Raw genomic sequence first — 26,203 nt, 5'->3', positions numbered from 1 at the left:
CAAGCATGAATTATTTCAGAGTTTACTCAAACTGAAATTGAAATTAATACCCAGCCCTAACTGTTCATGTCAAAATGTTTCTTTTCTGATAAATCTAGCCCTGGCAAATCTATACTTCTAAACAATTATACTGGTGACTGAAGATAGCCTTACAATAAGCTTAATTGAATTATTTAAAAAATACAGGAATTGATTATATGGGAGAAAATGTTTTGTCTTTCCAAAACAATTCTATCTTTTATTTTATTTCTAAATTTTTTTTTCTTAATACAGATGGGCCCTTGCCACGTTGCCCAGGCTGGTCTCAAACTTCTGGGCTCAAGCTATCTGCCCACCTTGGCTTCCCAAAGCGCTGGGATTGCAGGCACGAGCCATGGCGCTAGCCTCCAGAACAATTTTAAATGTAAAAGTGGCTCGGAGACAATTTAGAATTTGGGTCAAAACTAATGAGTTTCAAACGTTATTATATCTGTAATATAACTTCTAAGGCAGAAAAGGCAGCCTTTTCCCTACTCCCACCTTTTCTTGCTTTTATTGCTGACCTTCTTGGTTCTAAAAAATTTGCTCAGAAAGCCTGATAGTTGTTTAAACTCTTAGCACCATAACACAGATGTAGTGAAAAATTGCATAAATGGGCAGGACATGGTGGCTCATGCCTGTAATCCCAGCATTTTGGGAGGCCAAGGCCAGTGGATCACCTGAGGTCAGGAGTTCAAGATCAGCTTGGCTAACATGGTGAAACTCCATCTCAACTAAAAAAAAAAAAAAAAAAAAAAATACAAAAAATAAGCCAGGTGTGGTGGTGGGTGCCTGTAATCCCAGGTACTTGTGAGGCTGAGACAGAAGAATTGCTTGAAACCCGGGAAGTGGAAGTTGCATGAGCTGAGATGGTGCCATTGCACTCAAGCCTGGGCAACAAGAGCGAAACTCCATCTTAAAAAAAAAAAAAAAAAAAAAGCATAAATGTGTTGAATCACCTGGCAAATTATTTTCTTCCCTAGTGTCTACATGTTCCATACTATTATAGCCTCTTTTAACTGGTAAAATAGATACCCCAATTCAGAGATCCAGTACTTAATGCATCACATTTCCAGAGTCATGAGAAAACAGCTATACCTGTTATAGTGAATTACACTCACTTTATTTCCCCATGGAGGAAATAAAACCCCATGGACCCCATAATTTGAAACCTTTGGAAAACACTGGCAATGCAATTTTTGGAACTGTGATATAGAAACAAGAGACAATCATACAATGCTTCCAAATGAAGTCTCACATTGAATTTGCTGATTTGTAAGATAGATTTCCCTCTTCTGGACAGCTTTGACGGCCAAGACAGAGGTTCATTTGCTTTGTTTCCAGTAACTATTCTCTTTGATGGATACAGGATTTATGGGGTCTAAGGAGAACATACAATTCTAAAGTGTTCATGTTTGAGAGAGAACTCCGCAATGATCAGAAGGATTGAGCCAGTTTTAGCATAATAATTAGGACTATGTTAATAATGCGGTCGGCTATACACAGTTTGGAGCTAGAGAGTTACTCTACCCAGTCCTGACGTGTTGGAATGCCAGATAAAATTGATACAGAAACATTGTCTTGGAGTCTAAAAGATGTCTGATATGCTGTTACCATCTTGGAGTCTAAAAGATGTCTGATATGCTAATATCTGTTGTCTTCTGCAGTCAAGGATGCAAACTCTTGAAGAGCACCACTGGGTCTTAGTTCGTGCCATAAAGATTATTCTCAATGTAGATATTGTCTTCTGCTTGGACTTCCTTTTTGGCTGCATTTTGCAGAGCTTCAATTTGAAGGCTGCTAAACGAAATACTGCAGAAAGTTGTTGAAGAATAACACGAGTAAGGGAAAAAGCAGACCACTTCTCGCATAGGAGCAGCACTCTTGTTTATGATCAAGCAGTATCAGGTACTTGAGACGCTAGGAACCACATTCAGACAAAGTACAAAATGAACAGTGCATTCCAGAGTTGGGAAACGTGTGGCTCTTAGTATTAACTAAGCTGAAGAAAAGTCTGTTTAATAAGCATGTAGATAGGCGACCTAAGAAGTATTCAAAAACTCAGACTGGTCTCTCAGAAACTCACATAATAGAATACAAAAACGGAAAATCTGAAAATACAGAGCTCTGACATCAAACTAAGTTGCTACATCAAGATGCACATTTTCAAATGTGGCTAAGAACTGGATGACTGGTGTTTTTCCAACTGTGGCTTGTGATCCTTTCGAGAGAGTTGTTAAATCTACTTATCGATCTACATCCTATATTCAAAATAAACACAGAATAGAAAAGCATTGAATGTACTTAAATAATACTGTTTCCCAAGTGTGCACTGGATCACGGTGTTAAGTCTTCCTGTGCTGCATGCAGTGGCTCATGCCTCTAATCCCAGCACTTTGGGAGGCCATGGCAGGAGCATCACTTGAGGCCAGGAGTTTGAGACCAGCATGAGCAACATAGTGAGGCCCCATTTCTACGTTTTTTTTAAATTAGCCAGGTGTGATGGCTCGTGCCTATAATCCTGGCCACTCCATTGAACCTGGGAGGTGGAGGTTGCAGTGAGCTGAGATCACACCACTGCACTCTAGCCTAGGCCAGAGTGAGACTCTGTTTCAAAAAAAGAAATCAGTAGAAAGAGTGGAAATACAAGTGAGGGAAGAAAGTAGACTTAATTTTAACTCGTGTAGCATTTTGATGTAACTGGATATTTTTATGTAAGATATTTGTATATAGTGACTATTTGTTACCAAAGCCTGCCCCCAGAATATGGAACTTGTCTTCATTCAGCTGCAGATGAAAAATATGTCCACACATTTAAAGAACCATGAGAGACAAAACTCCTTTATGGTCCCTAAACAGGTCAGTCATACATGTGTGAAGACACTTAGTTTAAGTGTCAGTGAGCTCAAATGACTCAGTGTGACATACTGCCAAAAAGATAAAGTCATGAGGAAGTTCCCATAATTTGCTAGTGTGGGTTTTTTTAGCTTTTTTTTTTTGTACTTTACACATCTCTCTTTCATCCCAGAAATATTTGTGAGCATGGATTCCTGAGATTGAGTCCTTTATATGCTATGGGATGTGACCTTAGATGTCACTCAACGTTTCTGAAACTGTTTTCCAATCTGTAAAATGAGAATAGTGCCTCTCTCACAGTTTATTGCTGTAAAGGGCTTGATTGCAATGATAAAAGTAAGGTGCATTGAGCACTTACAATGTGCTGGGCACCGTTCAGACAGGTTCTCTGGATTGGCTCAGTTAATTAACTCAGACTCAGGAAAGCCTGTGTACAAGCATCCAGTGAAGGAGAACTAGGCTTAATAGAGGGTAGCTTAAGTAAGAGGGATGGATTCTGAATCAGATAAAGTCCTTGCTTAAAACTCAACCTGAACTAAACGAAGCAGGCTGGTTGGCTTTAGAACTAGGTAGTTGTCTCCTACCATTACAGGCAATGGGGTAGATGGCCTTGGGACATCGATGCAGTAAAGGGGATTTAAATTGAAACTGAGGCTGGGTGAATGGGTTCATGCCTGTAATCCCAGCACTTATGGAGGCTGAGGTGGGCGGATTACCTGAGGTCAGAAGTTCGAGACCAACCTGACCAACATGGCAAAACCCCATCTCTACTAAAAATACAAAAATTAGCCAGGTGTGATGGCAGGTGCCTATAATCCCAGCTACTTGGGAGGCTGAGGCTGGAGAATTGCTTGAACCCAGGAGGCAGAGGTCACAGTGAGCCTGGAGATCACACCATTGCACTCTAGCCTGGGTGACAAGAGTGAAAGTCTGTCTCAAAAAAAGAACAAACAAACAAATAAAAAATGTAACTGGGCAGCAGAAAAGACTGAAAGGTCTTTAAAGGCAAATTCCAAGTGTCTTCAAGGCTAGACAACTAATACAGACCAGTGGAGCAAGCCGGGTAGCGGGCAGCAGGGAATGACGGGAGCTGTGGAAAACTGGAGGCACCCGCCCCACCTCAGTGCCTTTGCACTCCCTGCCCCTCCAGCCAGGAATTATCTTCCTCCAAGTTTCCTACTTTCTTGGTGTTCACTCAAACAGACCCTTATCTTGTTCTATAGTCCCCATAGTGTTTGTCTGTAAGCATGTAAAAGAACTGTGTTTATTTGCTTACATGGTTTCTGTCTGTTTTATTCATCTCCTTGGAATATAATAGTCAATAAACACTCAGTAAGACAAAGCATTGAGTGAAATAAAAGAACACACTAAAGCAACTCATTCAATGTTTAGTTCCATCGAGCAAATCTTGGCAGTTTAGTTATCTTGCCTTATGGGGTTTGGTTAGGACTGAAGTGCTCCCTCTGTACCAGCTCTGCCACAACTCCAGGGAGATACACAAAGCTACAAACACCACTGGAAGGTGTAAATAATAGAAGTGCTCATTAAAGTAGAAGAATGTTGGGATCCAATGTATACAATGGAGAGTTTAGGAGAGAGACAGAAATCTGTTTTTATCTTACCAGAGTGGGAACCCCAAGAGGTACTGATAGAAATACTTCCAAGCTTACCTTAGTTCTGGAGTCTTGTTTCTGAAGAAATATTCTAAATTGGAGGGGTGGGAGAGAGGAATTGAAGAGAAAATTAAACATCTCAGCAAGAGTTCATAATATCTTTTTTCAATCAAGTGTATTATTTCTGTTATTACTTGGATTTTTCCCTGGTCCCTTCAGGTATCTCCTTCCCTTTTAAGTCTGTAGGACTCGAACAAGCAATTTACTGTTCAGTATCTCAATTTCATTAATGGTTTGGTGTATTCATCCCCATGTCCTCTCTAACTGTAATGCAATTCTTACATTATCCCTCATTTTAAAAAAATGAGTAAGTCCGAGATCCTTCAGATAGGCTGCTGAACAATAGGCATGAACCAAGATTTGTTTTAGGTGAACTGGGACACAAGGTCATATACTAAGAGTCACCTCTACCAAAGGATACATTTGCAGGAGTTTATACTACCAGGCATCTCTCCTAGAGAAGGAAAGAATGAGTTGTTTTTGCTTAAGGAGGAAAGCATATTTTGAGGTTGTTAGGACTCAGAAAACAATACCCTCAAATAGGCTGCTTTGGACTTCAAATTGAGAGCACCTGGGAGGAGTATATGCAGGGAAGGGCCTTCTCTGAAGCTAGCTAAAGGCCAGATCCTCCAGAAGACATTCTGTTGTTGTGAATCTCTCCCCTAGATATCTCATCAATGGCAGGGAAATTGATGCACAACCCAGGAATAAGACTAGAGCTGATAACACATCCAGAGTCCAGAGGAACTTCGTTCCCGCCCTCTGTTCTTTGGGCCCATTCGTCTTCCCTAAAAATCATCTACTCTTCCTCTAAAATTGCCTACATTCATCACTTTTCTCTCCCCTAAGAAAAGGGTATTTAAGGCCAGGCACAGTGGCTCACAGCTCTAATCCCAGCACTTTGGGAGGCCAAGGTGGGCAAAGTGGCTCACGCCTGTAATCCCAGCACTTTGGGAAGCTCTGTATTTAATTTTTCTTGGCCTGGCACCGTGGCACACTCCTGTAATCCTAGCACTTTGGGAGGCTGAGGTGGGTGGATCACCTGAGGTCAGAGTTCCAGACCAGCCTGGTCAACATGGTGAAATCCCATCTCTACTAAAAATACAAAAATTAGCTGGGCGTGGTGATGCACTCCTGTAATCCTAGCTACTGGGGAGGCTGAGGCAGGAGAATCGCTTAAACTCAGGTGGCAGAGGTTGCAGTGAGCCAAGACTGTGCCATTGCACTCCAACCTGTGAGACAAGAGAGAAACTCTGTCTCAAAAAAATTCTTATAGGATTAAATTTTTTTCCATAGGGGAATAATAAGAAGTTTAAAAAATAATGGTTTAAAGTGAAAACTCCACTAGAATGTAAGCTCCATGAGATTTATGAAGATTGATGGCAAAAGGATCTTTCTAAGTACAATTACAGTTTAAGATTGCTGTGCAGTTGTCATGTGCCAGGAACCATTCTCAGTGCTTTTTCTTTTCGTTCTTTTCCTTTTATTTTAGAGACAATGTCTCACTATGTTGCCCAGGCTGGTTTTAAACTCCTGGGCTCAAACAATCCTCCTGTCTCAGCCTCCCAAAGTGCTGAGATTCCAGGCATGAGCCAGCCACTGCTCCTAGATGGTTTTTAACAAAAAAAAAAATGTTTTTGAGACAGAGTTTCACTCTGTCGCCCAGGCTGAAGCACAGTGGCATAATCTCGGCTCACTGCAACCTCCACCCCCCAGGTTCAAGTGATTCTCCTGCCTCAGCCTCCTGAGTAGCTGGGAACACAGGCACATGCCACCATGCCTGGCTAATTTTGGTATTTTTTTTTAGTAGAGATGGGATTTCATCATGTTGGTCAGGCTGGTCTTGAACTCCTGACCTCGTGATCCGCCTACCTTAGCCTCCCAAAGTGCTGGGATTACAGGCACGAGCCACGGCGCCCGGCCTAAATTTTTTTTTTAAGAGATGGGGTTCCCACCATGTTGCCCAGGCTAGTCTTGAACTCTTGAGCTCAAGCAATCCTCCTGCCTCCTTCAACCTCCCAAGTAGCTAGGATTACAGGCACGAGCCCCCACACCCAACTCCCATTCTCAGTGCTTTGTAGGTACTAATGCATTTAAACTTCATTTTCCCTGCCCCCTTGACGTAGATGTTATTACCAGGTTCCTTTTACAAATGAGGAGTTGGGGGATAAAGGGAAGTCATGTGAGATCAAAATCACGTGACTTAAGAAACTAGTGAACCCAGGCAATTTGGCCATACATTCCTTGTTCCAGTCCCTTAGGAACAAACTCGAAATGACTTACTTTTGGCAATGATGGCACCTAAAAGAGCAAGAAGCACCAAGACAGAAATGCAGAGTCCAGCATAGAGTTCCTTAGTGGTGGTGGCCGTCTGTGGACTATATACTTGGGTCAGTTGCTAAGGAAACAATAACAGATTGAAACAGCATCTTGTTAAAAAGTTATGAAAACATTTCCCAGAATCACTTACCAGCCGCATTCACCTGTACTGGGGCCTGGGTACTTCTGGAACGTAAGGGTAAGACCAAACGATCTGAGTTTGTAAACATATGGTGAAAATCTAACACAAACTGAAATTCAAAACATATTTTATAATGATAAAGGTGTTTTCTATCTTGCTTGAGGTCATATTTACATAGGTGTACACATTTGTCAAAACTAAAACTGTATGCTTAAAACAGGTTTATATGTATATTTTTAAATTTACTGTTTTAAAAGTCAATAGGCTATTTCCATAAATACATCCTCTTGTGATATTTGAAAAAAAAAGGTCAGGTGTGGTGGCTCACGCCTGTAAATCCCAGCACTTTCGGAGCCCAAGCAGGCAGATCAACTGAGGTCAGGAGTATGAGACCAGCCTGGGCAACATGGTGAAACCCCGTCTCCACTAAAAACATAATAGCTGAGTGTGGTGGTGCGCACCTATAATCCCAGCTACTCAGGAGGCTGAGGCAGGAAAAACTGCTTGAACCCAGGAGTTGGAGGTTGCAGTGAGCCAAAATTGCACCACTGCACTCCAGCCTAGGAGACAGAGTGAGACTTTATCTCAAAAAAAGAAAAAAAAATGTGTTCATATAAATTGACTTGATGTTATCTTAATGTGCTCAGTTTTTTAATTTTGTCCTTGATGACAATCCTTACTTGTCTTTTTACCTGTAATTGACTATTCTGTCTGTATCTATGTAAACAGATTAGAGAGTAGCAGCACACAGATATGTCCATGATTAACAATTCTATGCAATCATGCAGAAATACAGAATTGTTTGTCTTCTGGTGCCCATCACAAGAGATCATCACCTCCTGGAATAAGCCTGAAATGTGCCAGGCGTCATGGTAGTCCCCCTTTCACAGCTTAGTTGTAATCCTAAAGCAATCTCACTGGGTAGGTATTTTAATAGAAGGAAAAGGGAGAATCTGAGTGAAGGTCAAGTCTTCTCATCTGTAAGAGCTTCATCTCTGGAGTCAGAATCCCAGGTCTTCTACTTAGTCACTACGTGACCATGGACAAGCTGTTTAACCTCTCTCAACCTATTTGTATGTCTAGCAACAACAGATTCAATAGGGTCTTTGCAAGGGTACTTTTAGGTCCCTCATGATAAACACTATGAATACAGTGGAGTAACAGCAATTGAGCCATGCTTGCTTAGAAGTGGCATAGCCAAGCTGAGCGTGGTGGCTCACGCCTGTAATCCCAACACTTTGGGAGACCAAGGCAGGAGGATCACAAGGTCAGGAGATCAAGACAATCCTGGCCAACATGGTGAAACCCTGTCTCTACTAAAATACAAAAACTTAGCCAAGTGTGGTGGTGCGTGCCTGTAGTCCCAGCTACTCAGGAGGCTGAGGCAGCGGAATCGCTTGAACCCAAAGGCAGAGACTGCAGTGAGCTGAGATCACACCACTGCACTCCAACCTGGCAACAGAGCAAGACTTCATCTCAAAAAACAAAAAAAAGAAAAACTGGCATAGCCAGTGTCTGGGAGTGCACACTATGTCGTTACTACCTTACCTATGGGGTGGGAGGGAAGTGTAATGTGGGTAGATGGAGAATGGGATTTCAGGAGACAGGCTTTGCTTTCATTTGTTAATTACATTACACAAATACTGCATGCTCATTTTAGAATGTGCAGCTAAGCATAAAAAAGAAAACGAAAAAAACCATAACCAGGTCAGGGACAGTGGCTCACACCCATATTCCCAGAGCTCTGGGAGGCTAAGGCAGGAGGATGGCCTGAGCCCAGGAGTTTGAGAACAGTTTGGTGAGACCCTGTCTCCAGAAAAAAATAAAATTAGCCAGGCATGGTGACATGTGCCTCTGGTCCCAGCTACTTAGGAGGCTTGGGGTGGGAAGATCACTTGAGCCTGGGAGGATGAGGCTCCAGTGAGCTGTGATCGTGCCACTGCACTCCAGCCTGGGCAATGGAGTGAGACCCTGTCTCAAATAAATAAATAAACCGTAACTTTCACATCCAGAAACGAGCACTTTTGCCATTTTGCTTTATATACTTTTCTAGAATTTTATCCTTCTAGGATTTTTTCTTCACAGAAATAATTACTATGCTCTACATGAACTATAATATGTCATAATTGTATGCCATTTTAAAAGCTGATTCTTTCACTTAATAATGTATGATAACCAACATATTATAACATGCTATAACCTATGTCATAAATGCACTGCAATGACTACATTCTTTATGGCAATATGTGCACATGCTTAACTAAGTAATGCCTTACTATTAAACATTTAGGGTGTTTGTAACATTTTCATGATTATAAATATTAACAATAAACATCCTTTTCATACATTTTTATTTATTAGTTCAATTTTTTCCTTAGGATAGAGCCCAGGAAGGTGACCTACTGAGTCAAAATGTATTCTGCATGCTTTCAAGATACCTGGGAGAAGACACCTTGACATCTTCAGTGAAGACACAGAAAGCCCAAGTGCTACTGACAACCTTGAACCTGCTTCTAAATTGTTTTCCCTTATTTCTAAACATACCTATTCTGCAGGTAACAGAGCAGGAATGACCTCACTATTCTGAGGGTTGGTTTTTTTTTTTCTGAGACGGAGTCTCACTCTGTCACCCAGGCTGGAGTGCAATGGCGTAGTCTCAGCTCACTGCAACCTCTGCCTCCCGGGTTCAAAGAATTCTGCCTCAGCCTCCAGAATAGCTGGGACTACAGGCAGGAGCCACCACAGCCGACTAATTTTTGTATTTTTAGTAGAGACAAGGTTTCACTCTGTTGGCCAGGCTGGTCTCAAAACTCCTGACCTCATGATTGGACTGCCTCAGCCTTCCAAAGTGCTGGGATTATAGGCATGAGCCACTGAGCCTGGCCAGGGTTTTGTTTTTTTTGTAAATCCAGCATAAGTCTGGCCATATGTCAACACACTAAACATGTATATAGTGGCAGTTCTGATATTTAGCCAGTATGTCGGATCAATCACTGCATGCCGTACAAGTTGCTACATTTTTAAATGTCATTCCTATGTAGTGGCATTCTTAATGTCACTAAGGTATATAGCATAAGGCCATTTGGCTCTATACTAAATAACCCCACTTTGTCTGATCATTTTCAATTTTTTATACAATGGCCATGTTGTCATTTCTTACAACTATCAGAAAGATTATTCTTGGACCAGGTGTGGTGGCTCATGCCTATAACCCCAGCACTTTGGGAGGTCGAGGCAGGCAGATCACTTGAGGTCAGGAGTTCTGGACCAGCCTGGCCAACATGGTGAAATTCCATCTCTACTAAAAATACAAAAATTAGCCAGGCATAGTAGTACACACCTGTAATCTCAGCTACTGGGAAGGCTGAGGCATGAGAATCACTTGTACCCTGGAGGTGAAGGTTGCAGCAAGCTGAGATTGTGCCACTGCACTCCAGGCTGGGCAATGGGAGTGAAACTCTGTCTCAAAAACTAAAAATAAATTTAAAAAAGAAAAACAGAAGGATTATTCTCATAACCTCAGACTTTTTTTTGTTGTTGTTTCAAAAAGTTACTTGCAGATACTAAAAGGCAGGTTGTTTCTCAGAGGAGCCAAAAGAAAAGGTCTTATTAATAAATGTATCTAACTTACATGGAAGTAGAAGAATTTGATGAGCATCATAAGACTAGGTGCCTTAGACTTTTTCCCAAGTTCACTGAGAAAAAAGGTGTGGGAACATTTTACAGAATCAAAGTTATTATCTAGGACTTACTTATCTTAAAAAGTCATCCTGGGCCAGGCATGTTGACTCGCACCTGTAATCCCAGTACTTTGAGAGGCTGAGATAGACAGATCAACCAAGGTCAGGACTTCAAGACCAGCCTGGTCAACATGGCGAAACCCCATTTCTACTAAAAATCAAAAATTAGCCAGATATGGTGGTGTGCACCTGTAATGGCAGCTACTCAGAAGAGGCAGGAGAATTGCTTGAACCCAAGAGGAGGAGGTTGCAGTGAGCTGGGATCACGCCACTATACTCCAGCCTGGGTGACAAAGCGAGACAATGACTCAAAAAAAAAAAAAGAAAACTCATCCCATGGAGAGGTTTATGTATAGGAAAAAATCAAGAGTAGTCTTAAAAATTTCTACATAAAATGGTCATTAGGCGGGGGAAATATATTAGGGAATAAACATATTATGTGAGTTTCACTTACATTACACTTTTGTTTGGGATGGCCTCTACTCCACCTGTCAAAGCATGCTGTTTTCCTAATGATAATTGAATTCCTCCTTGGTGTTTATCTTAACTTGCTCTCCTTAAATTAGCTCATTCTTTTTTTCCCCAATTTTCGCCCAGCAGAAAGTCTGTGTACTGTGTATCTAAGTGTCCTATTCAGTAACACATTGCTCTTTGGGTATCCCTAACAAATGAGGTCACCTAAATAAACTTTTCAAATTAAAGCATCCTATTTGAGAGTCAGATTATTTTCTTCATCTTTTTTTAAGAATAAAAAAACAATCTGCAGGCTAGTCTTACAGAAATAGGCTTTAAATGTAACTTGCTTCCAGGGAGATATTCAAGTGAATCTGGCTACTCAAATAGGGAGGAATATGCTTACAGTTTGATTGTTATTCCAAAGGCCATCTGAAGACTCTGTCACGGTGTCATTCCCATCTGCTTAACAAGAAGGAAATTCAATTACAATTACAAAAAATATTGAATTTTCACTGCAGACATTAAATATATTCACGTTGCCTTCTGGTGATGAAAAGTTGAATGATAATATGATCAAATGCTGCAGGCATTGCAAGAGTCATACCAAGTTATTAATGATGTATTAATTCTTCCTGTAAAGTTGTGTTTCTTAACCTTTTTGTCACAGGTTCTTTGAAAATGAACTCCTTTTTTTCTTCTTTATTAAGAAAATAATGCATGTATACCCAAAGTTTTATCTACTATTTTAGGGTAACTACAAAAGCCCATTCATGGAGTCAGGTTAAGAATGCCATTTAAAGGCAATCAATAGTTTTATGCTATCTAAAAACCTGTATATGAATGCCCAGAGGCATTATATCCAAAAACTAGAACCACCCTCTTTAGAATGGACATCACATTGGTTTCATGTTCAGAATGAGTAAAATATACCATAATATGGAAAACAGGTGGCATATAACTCCGGTGTTGTTGCCAGTGTGCTTACACTTTGATCTAGAAGTACTTTAGAAAACATATCAACCACCAGATCAATGTCTATTATAGCATATAAAGATTAAGATTCTATGTAATATATAAGATATATTTCTCTTAGAGTTGAACATTTAAAAATTTCAATGTGTTTTAAAATATCTGTTTTGTGGTAGGCAGTATATTCTCAGCCGGGCGTGGTGGCTCATGCCTGTAATCCCAGCACTTTGGAGTCCAAGGCAGGCGGATCACTTGAGGTCAGGAGTTCAAGACCAGCCTGGCCAACATGGTAAAACCCCGTCTCCACCAAAAAATACAAAAAATTAGCTGGGCATGCTGGAACATGCCTGTAGACCCAGCTACTCGGGAGGCTGAGGTAGGAGAATCAATTGAACCTCAGAGGCAAAGGTTTCAGTGAGCTGAGATAGCACCACTACACTCCAGGCTGGGCGACAGAGTGAGACCCGATCCCCCCAGAAAATAAGAGTATATTCTGTTGGCTTTCCTAGACAACTATAGGTGAAACACAGAACTGTCTTCTTACTGAGCATCTACCACATAGTGAGCACTTTACATCCTAACAACCAATTCCTTAATCTCATTTTTACGGATGAAGAAACACACAGGAAATGGTTGGATGACTATTTCTAAGTAAGTGACAAGAGACTCTGCTGATAACCTACGCACACATTGCACTTCCATCAAATGGAAATACTTAGGTCTATGAAGTTCTCTAACTGATGACAATGCTATAGGCTCAACACGAATAAACTTGGACTAATATCTCCCCAAAATTTACATTACTGTGTTTACATTTTACTGCTTCTGAGGCTTCCTAGAAAGCCAAAGGCAAGGCTGGGCACGGTGGCTCATGCCTGTAACGCCAGTGCTTAGCGGAGCTGATGCAGGCAGATCACTTGAGGTCAGGAGTTCAAGAGCAGCCTGGCCAACATGGTGAAACCCTGTCTCTACTAAAAATACAAAAAATTAGCCAGGTATGATGGTACATGTCTGTAATTCCAGTACTAGGGAGACTGAGACACAAGAATTGCTTGAACCCAGGAGGTGGAGATTGCAGTGAGCCAAGGTTGTGCCACTGCACTCCAGCCTGGGCATCAGAGTGAGACTGTCTAAAAATAATAACAATAGAAAAAGAAAGCCAAAAGCAATATGTAGGTTTCTGTAATATAAAGAATCTCGGCTCTGCTTGTGACAGGTATTAAGACCTTAAGTAACAGTTTCAGGAAGAGAATGGGGTGAGGCAGAAAAATAGCATGGCCTGGAGTCAGATAAAATTTGGCTTCAATGCTGACAACGTCTGTTAGCAATGTAACTTTGATACTCAAGGTCCTTTTCATACACAGAGGTATATATGCATGTAGGGGTATATAAAGGGGTGTGTGTGTGTGTGTGTGTGTGTGTGTGTGTGTACAGTAGTGTCCCCTTATCCACAGGGGATATGTTCCAAGATCCTCAGTAGATGCATGAAACCAAGGATAATACCAAACCCTATACAGACCATGTTTTTCCTATATATACATACATATGCTAAAGTTTAATTTATAAATTAGGCACAGAAAGAGATTAACAACAATAAACCATATAATAGAACAATTATAAAAATAAACTGCAATAAAAGCTATGGGAATTTAGTCTCTCTCAAAATATCTTAGTATTTTAGAACCACAGTTGACTGCTACAGAAAAGCGAAACTGCAGATAAGGGGGGAACTATATATTTCTAGCTAGAGAACTGAACTACAACCTATTAATAGCACACAGCCCATCAGGTTGTTACAACTAAATTAGATGATGCATGTAAAGTGGTTGGCACTAAGCTATTATTATTAAATAACAGGAAGAGGACTGGGGAGGAGGGAAGGATAGATACGATGCAATGCACTTTCCAAATATCATATACTCCAATCATCCAGAGAGGAATGTTCAACAATTTGCCTGTGGGCACACAACTAGTAACTCATAGCTGAAATGGGAGTGTGTGTCTCCAGAGCAGATTTATAGGGCCTCCTCAATCTGGCAATACCATTAAATATGGCCTGCCTTGAAAGAATTAAACAAGATAATGTATGCATTTCCTGGCACATACATCTGTCAAAGGTGGGTAGTGGGTCATATGACAACCTAAATCCTTTCCAGACCTAATATTCCTTGCTTCCATGAGGCTTTAGGCAACTGAGGGCCAACCCAGGCGCAGTGAGAACTTGGCCCAAGAGCCTTGGATCCACCGCCAAAATGGCAGCAGCCTCACGAGTCCTGGGGATACAGCTGCTCCACTGTCTGTTCCACCCTGGAAAACTCTACCTTGACCAGGTTCCACTGACACGGTATTTCAGAGAATGATTCCCCACTCCTATTTTCTTCCTCCTTACACCCTCAAAGAGTGGGGTGCAGCTGCTCCTACTGCTGTTACCTTGTGTTTTTATCTATTTTCATTTTGCTTTTGTGCCTAGAAACAGTTTGCGCTAAGGATTACACTTTCAAAACCAAATGTCACCATTATCTAATCCCAATTGAATGAGTCCCTCTGTGAATCACACTGCAGGTCCATTTTAAATTAACCAGCTACCACGAATGATTGGCAAAAACCGTAAGCCATGTGGGCTGGGAGGCAGCTGCCTACAGATTGGCAACTCCTGAGTACAATGAGTCATATACACAAGGAGTCCTGCAAGGCATGACCTTGCTTAGATGCCACACAAGGACACATGACTAGCTCAGCATCACAGAGGAGCTCAGCATAGGGCACTCCCAAGAGCTTTCCACTAAGGGGAACAAGGAGAGTTGGCTGGGAAAGATGACAGGTTTCAGCATCACCTTCCTCCATCACAAGGAAAGATAGGTCAATTCTACATTTCCAAGGAGCCTCTAAGAGGCCTGCTTCGACTTGGGAGAATACTATGGATTGTTTGGATTAGAGTAGCAGGATCTCAGCGGGGTATGCCTCTTTGATGCTGGTGTGGGTGTCCTCAACCCATCTGTTTTAGTCTGTTCAGGCTGCTATTTTAAGATAGCTTAAAATGGATAATTTAAACAAATTTATTGCTCACAGTTCTGGAGGCTGGGTAGTCCAAGATCAAGGCACAGGCTCATTACTCAATCCGGTGAGGGTCCTCTTCCCTATAGATGGTGTCTTCTATTTGTTTTCATATGGGGGAAGGGTCGTCTAACTAATTTATTTGTTTTTTCTTTCCCATTCAGAAAATGGTACTTTGGGCCTTTTATACTAGCATTGATTCCATCATGAAGGTGGGGCTCTCATGACCTAATCATGCCCCAAAAGCCCCAGCTCTTAATATTTGCACTGGGGATTAGCTACCAACATGAAGTTGGGGGTGTGGTGTTATGAGATTATATATACATATATAGACAGATAGATGTCTGTGCATGTTTCCTGGCTCATAATTCCATATCCCCAGTTATAGTCTTTCATTTTAATGATAAATATATTTGACCTCAGGAAAGAATCTTTGACCTTCTCCTGCTCTCCTTTCACCTGACAAGGCAGAGATTTAATTTCTCCTGGCTTTCTGATTGTGGGTCATAAGACTCCTCCCAGAGTGAATCTTTCCCTGTGCCCCTGGGGGATGGAATGTTGATGTATTCAAGTTTCCATAAAAACCCAAGAAGGGCCGGGTGCCGTGGCTCATGCCTATAATCTCAGCACTTTTGAGAGGCCGAGGTGGGTGGGTCACCTGAGGTCAGGAGTTCGAGAACAGCCTGGACAACATGGTAAAAACCCATCTCTACTAAAAATACAGAATTAGCTGGGCATGGTGGTGCGTGCCTGTAATCCCAGCTACTCGGGAGGCTGAGGCAAGAGAATCACTTGAACTTGGGAGTGGAGGTTCTAGTGAGCCAAGATCATGCCACTGCACTCCAGCCTCGTGACAGAGCAAGATTCTGTCTCCAAAAAACCCCAAGAAGACTAGGTTTGGAGAGCTTCCAGATAGCTAAACACTTGGAGGTTCCTGGAAGGTAGAGTTCCCAAGGAAGGGCATGGAACCTCTGCATCCCTTCCCTTATACCTCATCTTGTGCAACTCATCATCTGTATCCTTTGCAATATCCTTTATAGTAAACTGGTAAGCATAAGTGTTTCCCTGAGTTCTGGAAGCCACTCCAGGAAATTAATAGAACCCAAAGAGAGGGTTGTGGGAAACCTAACTTGAAACTGGTGGGGCAGAAGTTCCAGAGACCTGGACTTGTAACTGGTGTGTGTGGTGGGGGTGGGAGGGGCAGTCGTGGGGACTGAGCCCCCAACCTGTGACCCTGCATGACTTTGCTTGGATGCCACACAAGGACCCACAGCCAGCTCAGCATCAAAGAGGAGCTCAGCATAGGGCACTCCCAGAGTTTACCACTAAGGGGAACAAGGAGAGATAGCTGGGAAAGCTGGGATCTTTCCTGTGAAATCTGACCCTCTCTCCAGGTAGATAGTGTGAGAATTGAAATGGACACACAGCCAGTGTCCACTGCTTGATGCATGAAGAAAAAACTCCACACATTCAGTCACAGAAGTCTTGGTCTGAGTTGATGCTTGTTGTTGAGATGGTGTGAGAACAGAGAGAAAACCCAGTTTGGGAGTTTTCCCTAAATAGCAGGAAAATAAACATTCAAACCACAGCACCATCTGAGAACGCTCATGTAAATACAAACTTGCTGAGGCAGTGGAAGCCTCCTGGTACTGTTTAGGGTCTGGGATTTATCAGAAGCATGGGGTCTGGTGTTTGATCTAAACACCAGAGGGCTGGATTTAATTGTTTTTAAGGCCCTGGCCCAAGGAATCAAGTTGAAATAATACGTTCAGATTCAAAACTGGTTGACTTGATTTCTAAAAACAAAGTAATACGCATGTGGATGTTTCCAAATCACATAAGCCACCTGTGCCAATCAGGGATTTGGATTCTTGATATTCTAAGGAATAATGATAATAGCTTCTACTATATTTATCACTTACACCCTGTAACTATGTCCCAACTCTTTCATCCCATTTGATTCTCACAAGCATTCTACAAGATCATGGTATTACATCCTTTTTACACATGACAGAACAACGGGCTGCGGTGGCTCATGCCTGTAATCCCAGCACTTCGGGAGGACAAGGCAGGTGGGTTTCTTGAGCTCGGGAGTTTGAGACCAGCCTGGCCAACATGGTGAAACCGCTTCTCTACTAAAACTACAAAATTAGCCAGGTGTGGTGGCACATGCCTGTAATCCCAGCTACTCGGGAGGCTGAGGCAGGAGAATCAGTCTCAAAACAGACAGACACACACACACACACACACACACGACAAAACATTCAGAAAGGGTAGATATTTGTACAAGTCAGATGACAGATCTGAGTGGCTGGTGTTGGCACTCAAGTCAGATCTGTCATATTCCAGAGCATGTGCCCTCGACAAAGTCAATGGTTATCAAGGTTTGAATGATCCCAGGTGTTCAGGAAAGACAGCGCGGTTACCTGTTGTGTAAGACTACAACGGTGAGCTGGTGGGTTGTGTCCTTGTCACTTCCTCCAGTGTCATAGTTTCTGCTGGCAGAGGAATGAAAAGAATGGAAGAATTTTTCCATTTGTGGAGGAAAATTTGCATGCCAAGAAAAATAAAGAACAAAACTAGAATCAGGAATTACCATCAACTTTCTACGGGGCCTTTCCACGGCCTTCCACAGCGGGCGTGCAGGGCTCCCACCCACCCACTTCCGAACCTTGCAGCTCCTCTTAGAAATATATTCTAAGATGGCCTTCGGGCATTGCCCTGCTTATTTCATTTGTTTATTTATTTCATTATTGCCCTAGCTATCTCATTAACACAAGGAAATGTGATCTAGATCATGTTCTAGATAGTCTTATCAATATATAAGATTATTTCACACTTTCTATACTCCCAGGTTCCCTCTAAACACACAAAGCCAACAACAGGGCATTTTATGTCGAACACCCAATTAAGCTTTTATTTTATTCATACAAGTGATATTTCGCTTTCAGAAAACAGGGGCTGGGAATTTGCACTAACATGTCCTACCTGCTTCACAACAGCCCCATTCTGGATTTCCCAGCCTTACGCAAGTTCGATTATCCACACATGCAGTAACTAACAGAATAGACACAATATTAATTCCTTGAAGTCTCTTAAAGCTGACAATATTGCCCAGTGTTAGCCTTGGTAATGATTTGCAACCCTAAAGGTAAGGTTCCTGGCAGACCCTGACCCCAGCTCCTTCCACATCTGCATTCTAGTCATTCCTTAGGGGTGATTTCCTGTGTTTCCTGACTCATCTTCCACTTCTCACTGTAGAGCTTCCATTAGGAATTCTCTAGCTCAGGGCTACGTTCCCCTTTATTTCCCATCAGATAGCTCACTTTATTTGCAAAGTGGATCACTTGCCTCTTTACAAAGCCTTTACATGATTCCCTTATCTTAGAGCACCACAGAAATATATAGTCAATTAGTGATGGTGACTAGATGAGAATTCCCAAAGCTGGATTTTCTTTATTGCCTTGCACTGGTGTGTTTTTCCTTCCCCACCACAGTCTCCATAACTTCACTTCTCAACGTTGCTCTTTTTCTAGTTCTCAACTGTTTTCCTGTTTTCCTCTAGCACTCAAACCTGTAAGAGGATGTGGCTCTTTCAGAACAAAAAACAGAACAACACAAGAGAGTCATGTGGCCAGTCTGTACCCAATTTAGTTCTGTCCAAAAGACCTCTTGGGCTTAACTTCTTTCCTAAGTTTGGGTCTTTATGGCATCTTTCTTGACTCTGCTGCTCCTACAACCATACATACAGTTGTTCCCTGGATGTTTTAAGCTGCAAGCTGATACTAGAGGCACCGAGCAGGAAGGTTCATATGCAAATATATATGTCCCTGCATTCAATTTGCTCCAGGGTTCTCTCATTCTTGGACTGTGATGTTCAACTCTAAACTCGAACTCCTTAGAAAACTATCCAGATACGAATAAACCTCAATTGATACCATCCCCCAGGTTATAGACTATAAACCAACTCTTATGAGAGAGGCAACTTTCTCCCAAATCTCAGCTTTTTGAGATGGAGTTTCGCTCTTGTTACCCAGGCTGGAGTGCAATGGCGCGATCTCGGCTCACCGCAACCTCCGCCTCCTCAGTTCAGGCAATTCTCCTGCCTCAGCCTCCCGAGTAGCTGGGATTACAGGCACGCGCCACCGTGCCCAGCTAATTTTTTGTATTTTTAGTAGAGACGGGGTTTCACCATGTTGACCAGGGTGGTCTCGATCTCTTGACCTCGTGATCCACCCGCCTCAGCCTCCCAAAGTGCTGGGATTACAGGTGTGAGCCACCGCGCCCGGCCCCTCAGCTTTAAATGAAGTCAGTGACTTAGGCATGTTTTCCAAAACAAGTTCACTAATCCATCCACTTAGCAGACACAAGCTAAGTATTAAAAACAAAAGTACTGAGAAAGTGTAACAGACTCTCTAGTGTATGCTGCTGCCTGGCAGAAAACGGTTTTTCTTACAAATTTTATGGCTCTAAAATCCAAGGTGTGACCTAACTAACACCCTCTCTTCCAAACGGAGCTGCTAGCCCAATCCTTCGGATGCTCCTGGTTAAATACACACACAGTTCAATGGGAATCAAGGGAAATCAATATGTTCCATCAGATTTTTCTGGTTAAGAGGTTGTGACATTTGTTACTCCTCAGAATCCAGAGCCACCCTAAGGGGTCAATAGGTTTTGAGGGCTTTGAGAATCTCCACTGAAAGTTATCTTTTAAATCCCTGAAATGCAAGATTTGAACCTAAACTTGCCCTCAGAATGATGAGCTATTTCCCTACCTGTAAGTCAAGTTATCCTCCATTTGTATTAAATCTAATGTCTTCTTTACAGGGAATTTGAAGTACCAACTATATGGCCTGAATTGAAAAAAATGAACATGCACATTCTAAATCCCTAAAGCCCTTAAATCCAATGTTACTTTTTCCTAAGTATAAATTGCATCTTTTGCAATTTCCACTGTACATACATAAGTTAAAGCCCCTTTGAAGCAAAAATACGTACGTCATTGACTGCCCCAAAGACAGTGTGGTTGTTTAAGGGTTTTTTCAGTGAAAAATGTTAGATTAGGGCAAATTCATCTAAACATAAAACTCAGTGCTCATGATAGGAGGCATGACCCAGTAGTTAAAAGTACAGTGTTAAAATTCATACCCAGTAGTATGAATTTTCTTGAAAATTGCAGGAAAAAAAAGCTGACACAGTTACAGTATCTGCAGCATGGCCGAATTGTCATTTCCTTCCCTTTTAAAAATCTCAAATCAGCAGTTCATGGCTTTTTTACTTTCATCTTTTGAAGCAGTAAAAGCCAGGCTCCCTCCCGAGGAGCTCTGGGCTGCTGTGGTGGGGCCTGTCCCTTCTTCAGCTCTGGTACCCATCCCCATCCCGTCTGTAGGTGGCATCCCATTCTAGGGTGGATTAAAAATTCTGAACGTTCTAGATGCTTATAAGGAAGTAGCATCCTTGGGGGAATGGCCGAGCAGCTTGCAAGCTCACAGTGATCCGTGCCTTTCCCCATCCTGCCATCCATACCAGTGGCCAGCAAGTTAACCAGGAAACCGGCTTTTTTTCTTTTTTGAGATGTGGTCTCATTGTATTGCCCAGGCTGGTCTAGAACTCCTGGATTCAATCCACCCTCCCACCTCGGCCTCCCAGAGTCCTGGGATTACAGGCATGAGCCACTGCACCCAGCAGAAACACTCCTACATGCCAGTAGTCTCCCGCCCAGGGCCCGACTCCTAGGCTGCTGCTGTGGGAATGACTTTCAGGGAATTCCTCTGGCACAGGCTCGAGGTTCCTCCGTGCTGGCAAATGTCTGCTTTTGCAGGTGTTTTGATTTGGGGAAATGGTCAGAACACTCAGAGCTGAGTTTGAAGGTTAGGAGAGAGAGGCTTTCTGGCAGGTGTGTAAATTGGTTCTGAGAGCCCATCTGTCCCATGGCTTACTGCTTCTGGGGGCGGCCACCATCTTGCAGGGAAGAGCAGACAGTGAAAGGGTGTCCATGGCGGCAGCCCCTGAGGTCAGTGTGGCTGACCCCTCTCTCTGTGGTTCATTTCCACAGACCCCCCTCCCTCGGGGCCGCAGCTCGTGGCACCTCCACCTAGGGATGGTGTCAACTCCGATGACTCCGACAATATCATCATCACCCCATCTCTGCCCACAAAGAAGAACTTTCCAGTCTAGGTCTCCGTCATTGCCTCCATGCCATGATGGCAATGCTGCAGAGGACACAGGAACTACGACTGGAAAGATAATTTATCGTGTTAGGAGAAGAAGGATGATACCTACTTAACACCTCAATATCTGTGTTGCTTCTCTTTCTCTTTGTGCTTTTGTTTGTTGAAGGAATCCCAGATGCCTTTGCTTCATTCTCTGGGAAGGGCCAGTGGCTCACGTCTCCTCATCTCCAGCTGCAGCTCGGATGGTGGTTTTTCAGTGCCAACAGACACGTCTTCCGTGAACTCAGGGCCACCAGGGAGCCTGCAGTGACAGGTTCTCCAACAGCACCTTGCAGCCTGCCCACAACCTTGACCTGTGAGGAGCTGCTATTAGCAGCCAGCGCCAACACACGCCCCTCTTCCTGGTGACACCCTCGACAACCAGGATTTGCCCCCGATCTCGGCCCAGTAGGCCAGGCAGACGCGCCCCGCTATGCCTTAGGAAGGTGTGAGACCAGCTTCCCCCATCCCCACGGAAAAACACGGCCTGTCTCAAGCCAGTGAGGAGCTAAAGACACCCAGGTCCCCACATGAGCTTACTCCACGCCCCAGCCCCTCACACCATCCTTTCCCCCTGTCACCCTCCCTGCCCCCCTCCCTGCCCCCTGGAGCACTGCCCTCCAGAGCTGCCCTTCCCAGGAAGGAGTCTGGGTGGATTCTGTCACTGCGTAGATGAAGATTTTTTTAAATCCCAAATTATAATCACAAAAGCTGCATCACACTTGCTTTTGAGAACAGCAGGGTGACGTCTGTTACCAAGCCCAGCAGGTGCCTTGGCCTCTGTGGGGTCATCCAGGGGAAAAGGAGAGGAGAGTGAGGAGGCAGGCCCGCCATTCAAGGGAGAGCACAGGCTCATGATGGGGCACGTCGCATCTGCTGTCTGGGACAGTCCCCATCACCCCATGTGTGTGGCCTCTGCACTCACAGCTCCACAGCTGGGCTTGGTGTGCAGAGCCCTTGGAGGCAGCAGCTGCAGAGGCCTAAGAGGGAGGTCCTGGGGTAAGCGCACAGTGTCCATGCCCATCTCTTGCTTGTGTGTGAGATTAGCCCTTGCTAGGGCATCAAGAGGAAGAACCTTAGACCTGGGTGGGCCTTCAGGGGCATCTAGACCCCTGCACAGCCCAGGCCTGGTGTCCAGATCTCCACAGCATCCTTGTCAGGACTCCTGCTGGGGCTGGCCTCAGTCTCAGGAGAGACCAGCGTTAGAAAGCCCCTCCTTACACAGCCGATGCCTTCTCCCAAGGCTTCTGTTCACGGGAACAGTCTAATCCCTGGGCGCCTCTTCTGCAGCATGGCAGCCTTCTGAGTCACCCCTGGGAGCCCAGCCTGAGCCTGGGGCCTCCTCCACGTCGGTCAGAAGGCTGATGGCCCCAACACAGTGTCTTGTGGAAGGGAGAGAGGAGCTTTGAAAGTCCACCTGCCCTGCGGGAGGAGGACACAGGTGTGCCCAGCCCAACCCATCCTCTCTCAGTCACTCAGTGATGGGGCCACCCAAAGTGGAGGACGAGCTCCACCCTGCAGTTGGCTGCCTGGCCTGTCTCCATGTAGGCTCTGTTTCTACAGTGGGTGGAAACGAGTCAGCCGAGGGTCTAGTTTGTACACGTGTTTTCCTCATTTGGACTGTGAGTTGCCAAAACCATTTTTTTCCACTGAACTGGCTGATAACTTGTCAGACTGTGTAACTGACCAGGCCCTCTGTAGACCCCTGCCCTCATCACCCCACCCGCCCAGGTCCACTCCCTGGGGCGCCATCCCGGCCCTCCCTGCCTGCCGGCTCAAAGCTGCAGGTCCTAGGAACGAGTCCACCCTCGAAAGCCCTCAGAAGGTGAGGTACCTGCATGTTCACTGTGGGAGATCCTCCTTTCTGTGGCAGCTGTTCCCTCTCATTAAACCAAGGTATTTCTGCAGGACATGCTCACTCTTGGGAACCAGTGGCCTAGAGCATTGGGTTATGGATATGGAGAGGGCATCCCTGCCTCGGGGTTGGTGGAGAATAGTCCGTAGGTAAACAGCCGTGTCCTCCTTTGGTGCAGCAGGGCTGCTCTGTTAAAAGCCAGCGTCTGTTATGAAGCTCCCTGGGTAAAACAACGCATTCTCAAGCTTGTGACCAGCTGATGCCGTGTCCAGTGCTGGTCACCAGTCCCCTTTGCTGGGGACAGCCCATCTGGCGGTTCTGTGATTCTGGAACCCTGAAGTGTAGTTTTGTTCCATGGAGGCAGCACCAGGCAGAGAGGCCTCCTTGCCTGCTGCCCCAGGTCCTGGGGGCCAGGGGTTCTGGCCCTGAGGGGCCTTAGGAGGTGAAGAGGAGCCAATGGAGTCGGGGAGCAGCCAGAAAGCCTTGAACTCTGCCTTCCTGGTGTGGGATACTCCGAAAGACAAACCCCTGGTTCCTGTCCCTGGTCGTGGAGCTGGCCGTCGCCACGCCTGCCCAGGCTGCCGAGCCGTGGGCGGGGCCTAGCCATGAGGGTGTGAGCTGGGGCGGGGCCTAGCCATGGGAGGGGTGAGCCGGGGGTGGGGCTGAGCCTTGAGAGGTACGAAGTGTGGGCGGGGCCTAGCCGTGGAAGGAATGAGCTGTGGGTGGGCTGAACCTTGGGAGGCGTGGGGGGGTCATGGGCGTGATGAACTATGGGTGGGGCTGAGCCATGGGCGGGGCCAGGCTGCTGGAGCCAATGGTGGAGTGGGGTGGGCAGAGGTGCTGCTGGAGCTGCTGGCAGGGCCTAGGAAGCAGGAGACAGGACAACTCCCGGGGAGACTGGAAGTGGAGGGTGAGTTCCCAAGAAAGGGACCTTTGCCCCAGCGTTAAGTGCCAAAGCAGGCCCAGGTGTGAGCACTTCGGGGTAGACGTTGGTGGCACATGTTGCTCATGGTGTCCTGATTGTCACTGCAACACCTCCACATCACCTTGAACTTAAAGAACAGCAGCAAAGCTGTATCTGCTATCAGAGGCTGTTGGGTAGTCCAGCTTTAAAAGAACATACTCTTTCTCCATCCCATGCCCTTTAAACAATCAGCCACAGAAGATGTCACAGTCTCCAGGGCCTGGCCCCGCTGTATTGACGGCAGCCACACCTGTTGAGCAGACACTGCTGAGGCTGAAGCCGGCCCCGGTGCAGGGGGCTGGTGAGCTGCAGGTGCAGCTGACCCGAGGTGCACCCTCCCCTTAGAGGCCGGTCCCCAACTCCTCCCCTAGAGTCCTGTTCCTGCCACTTAGGGACCTCAGCAGAGGCATCAGCTGGAGAGCTCCAGGGACATCCCTGGAGATACAGGAGGCTCTCCTGACACAGGGCCCAGCTCTTACAAGGCCTTTGTAGGACCCTGTCTCCCCAGCATGGCCTGCTCATCTAGGACGGGGAGAACGAGGAGGGCCCAGGCTCAGAAGCCAGGGACAGACTGCCGACGATTACCAAACAGTCCAGGCATTGCCACGACCCTCAGTGCCCCTTGGTTCTTGTCACCCACCAGGCACAGCTGCAGAGAGAGTGCGGGGAGGGGTTGGGACCAAACAGGCCAGAAACCAGCAGAAAGGAGGCAGAAGTGAGGTGGGTGTGCCTGGGGCACAAAGCCAGCCCCAGGGGGAGTTCAGTGGAGTCCTACAGCCAGTTCCTGTGCAGACTGTGATGCCAGAGAGGCATGCAGCCTCTGGGCAAGTGGGGAGAGGGCTTGGGTGGTCCCCACAAGGGAGAAGAGGTGGAAAGGCCAGAGAAGACCACCAAGACCACCGTTCCCCCAGGCCTCGGGTGAGTGACCTGATGTGAGACTAGCAGGCAGAACCAAGCAGGGCTAAACTCCAACCCAGGGCTCTGTGTTGGACAAAGTAGCCTTTTCTTTGCTCGTTTGTCTATGTATTAAGAAGAGACTAAAATAGCCAAACGATGCTGGTCGCACACACTGGCTGTGGTCTGTCTGCTGAATGTCTATTTTTGTACAGACCATGCCCTTGATCCCTCAGATGGACCAGAAACCCCCTTCCTTGCAAAAAAGCCAGTTGAATTAGGAAAAGATAGCCCAACCTAGAGCTCAGATCTACCAAAATAAGTACAGCAAAGCTTTGCTGTATTTTTGAGAAATAAAAACTTGCAGAAAGTACCAATAACCTTCAAGATCTGAATGAGATTCTATTATAACCTGTCCAAACGATTGCAAAATTCCTCCTTTGGTTTTGGAAGCAGTGTCTGCTCTCACGTGACTCAGAGATTCTCTGAGAACCAGGGAGTTGACACACAAACCTCACTGTGGGTCCAAGCCAGATATTTCTCAAGGCTCCCGCCTCGCCAAGCTCCCAAGGGCCTGCCGGCAGCGCCTACACCGTGCCAACAACCCTGTCTGGTATACACCACGGCTGGGTAAGCACCCTTAAAAGCGAGACAAATAACGTCTGGAAACTGAAATGTGAAACTGTCAAGATGGCTTAGGAGAGGAAGGAGTGGACCCCGCTGGTCTTTGGCATTTTATATTTAGGATTATTCTAATTTTATACATAATTTATAAGCAGATCTTTTGGAACGGATAAGGTTTTCATTCTTGTACAACTCATTATTGGCTTTTAAATAAAAAGTTGTTTTTCAGGGTGCCTTGATTGCCCTATAAAGCCTTTTAATTACCTCCAGGTATGTTCCCGCTGCATGTACTCAGGCTGCACAAATGATCTGCTTCCAAAACCCCACTTCTCTGGGCTTCTGGCATTTTGCTGTGGTCACAGTGCAGGCTAGGGGTTGGAGAGCCAGCTGTGGGGACGGGTCCCGCTGCCAGCTCCCTGGCATGCAT

The 26,203-nt window shown here is 44.9% G+C and overlaps 1 protein-coding gene across 14 annotated transcripts in view; it reads right to left on the bottom strand.

Annotated features, from left to right (window-relative positions):
- Window positions 1-23,852, bottom strand: part of LOC105707552 (protein tweety homolog 3-like) — a 65,249-nt gene extending 41,397 nt beyond the window's left edge. For 4 of the 14 annotated variants that reach the window (XM_064366569.1, XM_064366568.1, XM_064366582.1 and 1 more), the window contains exons 1-6: window positions 23,274-23,852; window positions 21,510-21,753; window positions 17,654-17,725; window positions 11,608-11,663; window positions 6,831-6,945; window positions 1,277-4,578 (exon numbers count right to left, since the gene is read on the bottom strand). Coding sequence is in view for 1 of the 14 variants with exons in the window: in XM_064366580.1 (XP_064222650.1) it covers window positions 4,545-4,625 (81 nt within the window). In the remaining 13 variants the exon portion in view is untranslated. Of the gene's footprint in view, window positions 1-1,276; window positions 6,262-6,830; window positions 6,946-11,607; window positions 11,667-17,653; window positions 17,726-21,509; window positions 21,754-23,273 lie in introns of those variants that run through there. The other 10 variants (XM_064366570.1, XM_064366571.1, XM_064366576.1 and 7 more) reach the window with 9 other exon arrangements.
- Between the last annotated feature and the right edge of the window lie 2,351 nt (window positions 23,853-26,203).

Source organism: Aotus nancymaae, unplaced genomic scaffold, assembly GCF_030222135.1.
Source record: "Aotus nancymaae isolate 86718 unplaced genomic scaffold, 86718_ANA_hifiasm-v0.15.2.pri h1tg000064l_1, whole genome shotgun sequence".
Classification (NCBI taxonomy): domain Eukaryota; kingdom Metazoa; phylum Chordata; class Mammalia; order Primates; family Aotidae; genus Aotus; species Aotus nancymaae.
The sequence above is the reverse complement of the archived record's forward strand: the minus strand, read 5'-3'. Positions and strand labels throughout refer to the sequence as shown.